Raw genomic sequence first — 10,674 nt, 5'->3', positions numbered from 1 at the left:
TTATCTCATAAGAAACTTCTCTTTTGGTCTTAGATTCTTAAAAAGTACTTCTGGCTTTAATTACCAACCTAATTTGAAATCTAAACCAAGTGATGCAAGTGAAAGAAAAAATTTTTGTACACAATTATGAGGGAACATGCTTTGTTTTATTTCCATCTTGTTTTTAGGATTATGCTTTCCCTCTCTTTTCTATGGACTTGACTACTATAAAAATAGATTCAGTTTAGCAATCTGTGCAGCCTGAAGCAGGGTAAAGCTGGATTAGCTCATCTTCAAATGCTTACAGAGCCCTGTCATCGTGATGGCAGCTGTGCTGATTGCTAGCTACCAATATCTGCGTGTTCTCTAGGATAGGAAAGGCCTGAGAAAGAACATGGAGCTGTGTTAATCCTGTCACAACAGAGATACGTGTTCCAAACTATAAATCTAAACCTGGCTTCTAGTAAGCATGGCCAGAGCTGCCCGAACTGGTTGGCCGCACTCAGCCTTGGTCATATTTTGGTGTGTAGTGTTGAAGCCACAAAGGTAGCTAACCTATCGGTCCAAAATATGAAGGCATAAATGCAAACATTTTGTAAAATATGATAGAGAAAGATTTTCAGCTAGACTCTGGAAAATTACTCCCTCAAAATTAGTTCCTAGGTACATACTAACACCACCTAAGAAACACAAGAAAGTCTAACTGAAAGCAGTGGATTCTCTATCTTTTGACATCTTCAAAGTAAGATAAAATGCCCCTTGAAAAGTATGCTTTAAGTAAGGGTAAGTTACTGAGCTCATTTCAGAGAAAAAAGGTAATATTTAATGGCCTGTGCTGGCCAGACTAGATGATGCTACAGGACTTCTGGCTTTAAATTATGAAAACTGGAACTGCATTCAGCTTCTTAAATACTCCAAAGACTCCTCTCTCTGTCAAGAGAAGCAGCCTTTTTCAAAAAGTCAGGTCAAAGACAGTGCCCTGGATTAGAAATAGAACCGCTGAAAGTCCACCCACCCAAAAGGGCTGAGCAGGGAGTTGTCTTCACTATTTCACTTCCAAGTCCGAGGCAGCAGAGATGCCCAGGGCTGGCAGAGCTACCTGTGTCACCAGGGCTGGCAGTGAGTGGGGGCTGCTGTCACACATGAACACTGGCCCCTTCTGGTGGGCCACATGCGGGGCTAGCTGGTTTTGTGACCACGGTCTATCTGGGCCAAGAAGAATATCGCTTAATGTTAATGAAAAGGTAAATCAATTGTTGTTGGCCAAAGATGAGTAAGCCAGCTACCCCTCCTCTGCCCAAGGTGACAACAGGTGGGCAGTCTGCACTGGAGTGTGGCAAAAAGGATAACATGACACCACCTCTGACCTCACCTGGCTGCTTTTGGCCACCAAAGCCAGTCTAACAAAGCAAATGTCCACAGAGACGCACAAGCAGCAGAGATGTGTGAGGAAGAGGAAGGGTTTGACTCCTCGTCCCCAGCTGCGGGTCACACACCCCACGGCTGAGAGCGCAACACCTTTCTGCTCCCAACACCACCCTTCTGCTCCAGCAGCACCCGGTTGCTGACAGCCCGTTTCTTTCCTGTGTACTTGACTGCCCTCTCCAGTCAACTCTGCGCAGCAGCACAGCCATCCTTTAAAAAGTCAGTTGCTTTTCGTTTACATTGTAATACAAGTGCTTTATTTGTGCCCTTAGAAGTTCTCCCTGTGTGGGGCAGTCCTAGGCACTTGCGTCACAAAGCTCGGGCTTTCTCAGGATCTCAGCACAACCTTTGGACATGGATTTACAGGCAGGCAGAAACAATTTGCATAAAATGCTCTGAAGAGCAAGAAATTAAGGAATGGGCTACAAAAAATAGGTTGAATTTTAGAAATTTCTGCCAGATAGCAAGACGTTGTAGGTAGAGCCACGCACACTTTTCCCCCGCATCAGCAAAGCAACCCAGGCGACTGTATCACGCAGATGGTACTCTACGTAGTCAACTGCGATGGTTTTTATAGATGGTCTCCCAGCAAGAGTTTTACCACTGCAGGAATTTCTTACCAAACTCTCCTGTAATCTCCACAGAACACCTCAGCAAAGAAGCACAGTGCTTTGGGCAGGAATAGCTGGGAATGAAATAGAGAGACAGGGAAACAGAACAGTCTCGGGACAGAACAAAACCAACCCAACCACAGATAAAGTCAATTCCCTCTATAAAGACCCTTTTCTGCAACATAGTGCTCAAGCTAGGAAAATGTCAGGACTCGCTGCATTAGCTGTTGAAGAAAACAGCTTTACAGGCACCTCATGAACCCACAGTTAAAAGAACAGCTGTATTTAGCCTTCAGGCAAGGAGAGACAACAGCACAGGCAACATTTCTCACACTATTTATCCTCTACTCTGTCAAAGTGACTGTCAAGCAAATAGGTAGCAAAGCTCTAAGGAAAGCATGAGATACCTCCCCCAACATTTCTGTTTGCAGGCACCTTTCCCAAGGCCCTAGTGACTTCTTTGCACAAGCTCATCACCGAGTCCAAAGCCCCCCAGTGGCATAGAGTAGAAAATGCTGGATTTAATATGCTTTAAGTCAGTCAGTAGTTTTCAAAAGGGAAGGTATTATGTAGTATTCTAGGAGTGTCTCATACATACACATTTGTAATATAGCATTGTATATATGCATATTGATATGTATTTTTTACCAGTAGTTCAAATAATACATTTAATATATAGCATGGATCTCAACGTGCTTTATACCCAGTTAAATCTCATAAACACAGGAGAAATTAACTCAGACCCTTCAAGCTCCTCTTTTAGTTCTGCCTGAAGTTGAGGGTCATCCGAGGGCACGACGTGTGCAGGCTCAGCCCTCCCCAGCTCAGCTGGGACCTTCTGGCTCCTCAGCCCTTTGGATGCCCTGTCCTCCCAAAGACTGAACCGCTCAGTGATAGAAACGCCGCTACCTGTTTATTTTAGCCCAGTGGCGAGAACTACTGCCGATGTGTAATCCACAGGTGGGCCGTGTCAGTGATACTGTGCACATCTGCGCCAGACACAGGCCTCCGCACCCTCCCGGGGCCGCCGGCGCCCCGCAGGATACGCCTTGCAACCTCGTTTCCCCGTCTTTGTGACCGTTTAGCAGTCGCGCCACAAGGGAGCACCCTCGGCCTGACCACGCACCGCTCAGCTCCGGGATGAGACGCGAGGGGCGGCCCGGGAGGTGCGCGGAGCTGCGGGCGGCGCGCAGGGGTGAGGCCAGCGCCTGCCCGGGCGCGAAGGGTGCCGTGGAGCACGCCGTGCACGTCGACCCACGTCTGTTGTAACTGTCCGATTTGCTACATGTTCTGCTTTTTCTCCATCCCTAACACAAATTGGTGTACTTCATCTGTAAAGTTTCATAACCGCGTTTCGTAAGCTGCGGTTCTCCCCCTCCTGCTCCAGGGGCAGGGCTGCCCTCGGGGGATGGCCGCCTTCCTGACCGGAGACCTGCACGACACTACCTTCCACAGCCGGCAGCCGCGACCGGGACGGGCCGCATACCGCGGCGGGGAGAGGTGGCCGTGGGCAGGCTCGCCGGAAGGAAGTGACGGGGCGCTGCTGCCCCTGCTAATGGCCGCCGCACCCGGGGGCATCCGCCGGCCCGCCCAGGTGTGGACGGGGCCGCTGCACACACACGCACGCACGCACGCACACACACGCACACCCCCGCCAAGCGTAGTGGCACCGCCGGCCCCTCACCGACGGGGCGGCCCCGGCCCCGCCCCCCCCGCGCGGCGGCCTTAGCGGCGGCATCGGCACGCAGGGCACAGAGCGGCGGTTGGCGGCGGCCTCGGCGGGATGTCGGCGGTGACGGGCGCGGAGCGGCTCCGCGATGGCAGCTGCCACTTCCAGCGCTCCCGGCTCATCTGGATGATCGCCATCACCTTCGGCATGATCGTCCTCGGCGTAAGGAGCGGCGGGTGGGCGCGGGACGGGGGCGGCGGGACCCCGTGGGCCTGCAGCAGCTCCCCGCCACCCCCGGGGCTGGAGCTACGAGAGCCACGGGTGGGATCGGGCCCTCCGTGGGCTGGCTGCTGCCACAGCTAGCTCGGAAGCTGCGGGGTTTGGGGAACAGGCTTCGTTAATAGTCCCGGTGTCCGTGGAAACGCCACTTGCTGAAATGCACCGGGAGAAACTAGAAGTGCTGCTGTGGCCAGGGCAGCTCGCGGGGGAGCTGAACGCACCCGTGAAGGAAGCTCAGAGGAAAAAAAAAAAAAAAATTAAAATACTCAAATGGGATTCGAAAGTGATGGGAGGCTGCGGCGCTGAGGGCACGCTGCGTCTCTGGGTATGATGACAACCACCCAAGTGCTGTACCTTGTGTGAGTTTGTGTTGCAGGCAGCCTGTGAAAGCATCTTCAGCACTCACAAAGTTGAAAAGGCGTTGTGCGTCCATAAAACTCGCTGTAGGACAGCCATGGGTTATAGCAATAAGTAAGGTGCATTTACAAGTGATGATTTTAGTTACAGACTATATTAACTGGTAGCGTTGTTGGAAAACAGACTACTTCAGTCACTATCTTGTCTTAATTTCTTAAAACGGATGTAAACTAAGACGGATCAGATTACCAGAGTGGGGAGATTAATGACAGTTTTGATATATCTGACAAGCTTATGAAGGTCATCCATTGACTTCCACATGTTGTAGTTTTTCTTCTGTTTGCACGGATTTTCTACACGTAAGAACCACCACTGAAACAATGACAGTCAAGGCAGGCCAAACAGCTCAGAAAACAGCTTTTGGGCTGCTTCAAGAAACAGGATGAGCTTTAAGCAAGTTCCCTGTTCGAATCTGTCACCTTGCCACATCCCTAGCACAGCCAAATTTACATATAGTTACAAACTCCAGCATCAATACCAGAGGAGAGATAAGCCAGTGTGATCTTTGGCCCGGCTTAGTGTTTATCTTGCATCCCCAACGGACTCTAAAGCGCAGAGCTCACTGACTCCCTGCTTCTCCTCCACAGCTTGGTAAAATAAAGGTAGACAGTGATAAACACTGAGGACAACTCAGTGACAGGAAAGATACCTGAACACTGTGTGCATCTTTGGTCTTGGACTTCATGCTCAATTACCTGTGTGCCCTGTTCAAAATAAAAGAAAATCTGACATTTTCTTTTTTAAAGGACAAAAGAAGAAGAAAGACCGATCCCCTGGTTATAGATAGTTATTCCTCCTTCTCAGTCTAGTCATTGTTTGAATTCTTCAGGTTGGTTGCATCAGATTAACTTCTTCAGGACAGAGACAATGTGGGGTTTGCTGCTACCGTGTGTAATAGGTAATGAGCTTACAACTTAAATGCCACTTAATGTGCAGATGCACTCTTGGTACACAGATAGCAACCTTAAACAGTTTATCACCTTGGTATGTCATATGTCAGGGAAAAGAAATTTCATAGGTTTGAATGCTTTAGAAGGCTAGTGGTCTTGTTGAAGAATATGGATCTCAGACAAGGTTAATGGAATAAAAGAATTGAAATACTATTAATAGATGAGCCCTAGACAATGTTCAACAGACATGGGGAGTGGGGGGAGCAAAAAGCAAGCTAATTTGAAGGTTAAATTGATAGTAATTCTACCTTGAAGTAAGCTAATTTTTTTTCTTTTTTTTTTTTAAGTGGGTAACACTTTGGCCTTCAACTATACCATATAGTTATTTGGGAATATTTGGTACCTTCCTTAATTATTTAGTGGAAAACCACCACAAATGGGTATGCTATGGGTAAGTTGTATTTGACTGTATAATTGTTTTATATCTCTCCTGTTGTGTCTCTCTGACTCTTCTGCTTAGTCTGTGTTAACAAGCTTTCCTGTAACCCGGTTGTTAATTACATTTAAAGAGCTCTCTTTTCAAGCTCATTACAGCTAAGGGTATGGAGTAATAAGTATGTAGAAAACCAGACAGGCTAAGACCAGTGCAAAAGTTTAAACATTCAAATTAGAATTTGGCACCTGTGATGTTATAGTGAGAAAGGAAAAAAAAACAATCAAGATGCTACTTTTGGACACATTAGTCCATATGTAAACTTATATTTGTAACACCTCCTAAAAGTGGTTCTTTAGTCACAGCTGTTACTTGAGTAGTCTAATGCTCTCTTTCAGAGTCTTTTTTCCCCTCAGCTTCCATTAAAGAACATTTTCTACCCTGCTACTAACTTATCACAATCCTGTTCATGTGAGAAATAACCTGCTGAAGAAACTGCATAGTGCTAAGTTTTGCTGGGTTACAAAACTTAGTTTTTGTTATTTTAATTAACAAAAAAGCTGGAAAATACTTCTCTGTAACCAGATCTATATTTCTGTATGAAAATTTCTAGACCAAGTTTGACTAATCAAGTCATATTATATATTCTGAACCTGTACACATGGTTGTTTTCCTTAAACTAAGCCTATAAAAACTTCAGTAACTCATTAGGACCACTGAAAATACTTGTGTAAGTAAAAGGATAGATTTTGCATGTTTAACTATGAACTTGTACTGCTTTCCCTAAGCATTTGGCTTTTTGGCTTAATCCAAGTGCTGAAAGTTTCAGAAATATGCAGTGGATTCTTCAAATGGCAGGTCTAGGCATATTGCATGAATTACAGTTCCTCTAATTTTCTCAGTGGACTTTAGTCCACTTTAGTGGGCTTTTAATACTACACTTCTCCCCCCCTGCCCCCCCCCCCCAGGATAAGAAGCACACCTCACTTTCTAGGTTAAAGTGAGATGTCACTACTGTGCTTCTAGTTTTACATTCTCTACATAATGCATCTTGGATACAACAGTCTTCTCCCTAATTTTCAACAAAATATGTTTTCTTTTTATTAGGTTCTGGGTATCCTGGTTGATTCATGTAGTAGAAGCCTTCTACAGCGTTAAGTTATGCCAGTAAGTTGATCCCTCCCCTCCCCCCAACATAGATTCTCTGACAAGGATTTCTGATAGAAGTGACATAAGCTGCAGACTAGTTTTGGTGTCTCTCAGCAGCCATGTTAGTTCAGAGGATACTGATAAGATTCTTGTTGCAGTGGTAGTTTGCTACCTTCCACAAGAGGTTACTGCCAATTCTGCTAGTGGTTACTGTTGTACAGCATGTTAAAAGCAAAAGGTGGCAACTCGCAGAACTGGAGGCAGCAAGGTTTGCCAGAGCTTGTCTGCCTGCCTCTGAGCTCACTGCTCGCTGGGTAACATTGTGCCTTAGGAAGCGCAGGGAACAATAGATAGTGTAGAAATAGTCTGATAACTTCATCAGATCTTACCTCATCAGAATTTTGGTACTGCTGATTACCTGTTTCAATGATTGCATCCGTATTGTGAGAATACAATTGGACACTGCCATGTGGGACTGTTTAAGATCTACTTGTATCTGCAGGTTTGTGGGATAAAACACTTTGACTAATCAGACTAGAAAAGTAAGGCCAACTAAGTCTTATGTTAGAATAACAAATTATTTGGAAAGGTTTGCTTGTCCAAACACACTGTCCTTCTTTTGAATTTTGTTTGTAATAATTCAGAAGAACGTAGATACTGGTTTTCATGCTCTACAGACTAGATGGCCAGTCTGCCATTGCAAAAATGGTCATTTTCCACTTCATTTAGTTTGGTTTACAGCTATGTGTCACAGGCTTCTCAGGTAACCTCTCTTGGAGGCAAAGGGATTTTGTTCCATGGAAAGCTATTTAAGGTAATAATAGAATACGGATGAACATTTTCTGCCTTCAGAGTGGGAGTTACTAATAAAATTGTTATCGGGCTCCAGTTTTAAATTATGTAGCTTTAAAGTTAGAACTTTAACTCTGATTCTGTAGATAGATAGGTATACGGGCTTAAGGTGATGTTTAAGTACGAGGGAACTTGATTACCAGTGAATGTACAAAATGGGTGTATTGTAATCAAGTTAAGTAATGAAGTTTTAGAGTAGCCCATAGAAAGAGACAGCATGGATTGCCTGCTCATCATCATTTCTTCAGGCATACTTCTGTAGGTTGCTAAACAGCTGTACTTTGAGCACCAAACACCATGTACTTTTTACTGATGTGAACATGATGTCTAGTTGCGAATATCACAAAGGAGGCGTGAGGAAGCAGATACAAATTGGTTAATCAGTAGTAGTACCGTCATTGGCTGTTGGCCTGTGTTTCTTCATATGGTCTATTCAAGTAAGCTTGCTTTATATAACCAGGTAAATTTCTTAAGCCCTAGCTTTCCAGTTTCTGCACTCATTTGGAAACACTGCAGCTGGGATTATTAAAAAAAACACACCAAACAAAAGGTTTGGTAAGACAATTGAAGAATGAACATTAAGAAGTGTTGTGTTGATCAACACTTGCTGCACAATCATTCTGTATGTGTAGAGGCTATGGAACAATTAACAGCTGAACTGTTCTAGAAAAGGTCAGTAGAGGGAGCTCCCTTGTGAGCTAATGAGTTGGAGCACAGTTATGCTTGACATAATTGTTTACTGGAAATGTGAAATCTGTTGGTTTTGCTATCACGTTTATACTGGTTATTTTCACTGAAAAATTCAGTAGTATTTCTCAACAACAATGAAGTGGAGGAAAAAGTGACATTTTCTCTAATATACAGAAAAATTCACATATGCTGAGTTAAAACTAACTGACATAGGAAGGTGTCTGCTTCATAAATTAAGTCAGGTATCTTCATCCCCCTGTACATGTATTTTTCTAGCCACAAATTCAGGTAACAGTGCTTCTCCATCCTGCATCGCACCAGTACTTGTCAGGCCTCTTTGCCTTGCTAGCATGCAGTCTACCTTCAGTGACTGTAGTCAACAAGAAGTTATATACAGACTTGTGGATTAAGATTAGTATTAAGATACTCTAATTTCTTGGTTCTTTGTACATAAACTTCTAGGATAAGTCATTTCAAATAGCATAGACTGAGATTGCAATTTATATATTATTGAGGAAATTGTATGCGTGAAATCTCCAAAAGAACCTTTGTTCCATAGATAGTTTAAAATCCACTAAAATCACAAGAACCGGTATGTTTAGTTAGTACAGGAAATGAGTCTCAGTAGATTGAAATTAATGATGCTAAGTTCAAATGTTCTAATCAAGTCTGATGTATCAAGGATGGGAAGAAATATCTAAACTTACTTTGTAAGTATCACAGTATAGTCTTAAGATAAGTTTTTTGATACATTTTATACTTTTGTTAATGTTACAGATCTAAAGGAATCACTGACCCGGCAATTCAGTTTCAATGGTTTATTCAGACACTTTTATTTGGGTATGCTTCCTTTGGTCTTCTGGTGTCTTACAAACCTTCAGCCAAGAAGCACTACTAGAAGACAGTGAAAGAAGTCACTTCTCACATTCTTCATCCTCATTTTTCAGAAAATATCCTCACACATCTAGGTGCTGTAATTAGCTAAATTACATTCCTGCTACATGATGCAGTGCCCTTCTACCCAAGTAACTCTCCTCTTACTAAAGAAGACAATTAAAATTCACAGGGCCCTGTGGATAGTTCAGTAGAAATTCAGCCTTTCAGTCTTGGCACTACCAAAGTTTAATCCTATTTATTATGCGAGAAGCCAGAAGTTGCTCCTCTGCAGTTTTTGACATAAACTGTATCCTCTGATTGCCATTGAAAAGTCCCTGACTGCTGGCAATAGTGGTTGATAATTACCTTGTCATGTGAAGGAATTTTCCTCTGCAACAGGGAGTTAATTTACACCTACAAGGCAACTTACACCTATTTTGTAATAGGGTATAAATTTACCTTTATTTTCTCTACAGGATGTTTTACTGGCTTTGTTGTTGTTGTTATTGTTAGAGCCTGGTCTTTGTACTTTGTTTTGCCAACTTAATTTTTTCCACAAAGGACAGACCACTTATTGCTGCAGGCACATTAAAAAGAACAGGTCTCAGTTCAGGTTGAGGTGCGGTGATGAGCTCGGATACATAATGCACTTTAACTTGGTTTAATATGTGTGCCTTAAATTTCATGCAGCATGACCTCATCTTTTGAATAAGGATTTTAATCTTTGAGTTGGTATAGCATAAAGTAGTAATCCTATAGCTTTGAGGGCAGCTTTTTCAAAAAGTAATTTATTATTCAAGAAAAAAATAAATCAATTAGCATTGCAAAACCTAGCTGAAAATGTTATATTTTAGAATGAAATTAGATGCAGTAAGTAAACATACACCACTGTTTCCCAGATGCTGATGTCCTGAAATCTCTGGTTAAGAGACCATTAAAGCCCCCTTCAGAGTATTCCTGTATGCACAGTGAGCCTTTTATCGTATTGTCTTTCACTTTTGAACATTGGACAACAATTTAGCCTGTCTTGGTTTAGCACTTTTAAAAGTAATAACTATTTAAAATACTAACTATGGTGTGGGGAGAGGTTTTACCACACCACATGTGGTGCTACTGTTCTGGAAGAAAGGACAAGAAAAGGTTGTTCTTCCTCTAAAGATGAGCTCCACAAGGCAGTAACAAACTTATGCCTTGTGCAGTACCTACAGCCTGTAACACTTCTGATGGAGAAGTCTTATTCAAGCACAGGTACATAAAGTTTTTGCTTTTCAGTAGGTACTAAAAGCATGGAGAACTCAAGGGTTTGAAATGGTGGATGGGTGGTTTTTTGTTGGGGTTTTTTTTAAATAGCAAACTGATAACATTAACATTTTGTAGAGAAGTAGAAATTCATGTTTAGTGGCT

General features: G+C 43.3%; 1 protein-coding gene across 1 annotated transcript; it reads left to right on the top strand.

The window, feature by feature from the left end:
• The first annotated feature begins 3,471 nt into the window (after positions 1–3,471).
• On the top strand, positions 3,472–10,081 carry TMEM254 (transmembrane protein 254). Its single transcript, XM_054832449.1, has 4 exons — positions 3,472–3,906; positions 5,618–5,721; positions 6,811–6,870; positions 9,172–10,081. The coding sequence occupies exons 1-4, from the start codon at positions 3,799–3,801 to the stop codon at positions 9,290–9,292; spliced, it is 393 nt and encodes a 130-aa protein (XP_054688424.1). The 5' UTR covers positions 3,472–3,798; the 3' UTR covers positions 9,293–10,081.
• Positions 10,082–10,674: the final 593 nt, after the last annotated feature.

Source organism: Grus americana, chromosome 7, assembly GCF_028858705.1.
Source record: "Grus americana isolate bGruAme1 chromosome 7, bGruAme1.mat, whole genome shotgun sequence".
Classification (NCBI taxonomy): Eukaryota; Metazoa; Chordata; class Aves; order Gruiformes; family Gruidae; genus Grus; species Grus americana.
The sequence above is the reverse complement of the archived record's forward strand: the minus strand, read 5'-3'. Positions and strand labels throughout refer to the sequence as shown.

What these genes read in the sequence shown, in the direction of transcription:
- TMEM254 (XM_054832449.1), top strand. Translation starts at nt 3,799, where the DNA reads ATGTCGGCGGTGACGGGCGCGGAGCGGCTCCGCGATGGCAGCTGCCAC. An exon ending in CACAAATGGGTATGCTATGG is followed by an intron (nt 5,722 to 6,810) that starts GTAAGTTGTATT and finishes TCTTTTTATTAG; the next exon opens with GTTCTGGGTATCCTGGTTGA. An exon ending in TACAGCGTTAAGTTATGCCA is followed by an intron (nt 6,871 to 9,171) that starts GTAAGTTGATCC and finishes TTAATGTTACAG; the next exon opens with ATCTAAAGGAATCACTGACC.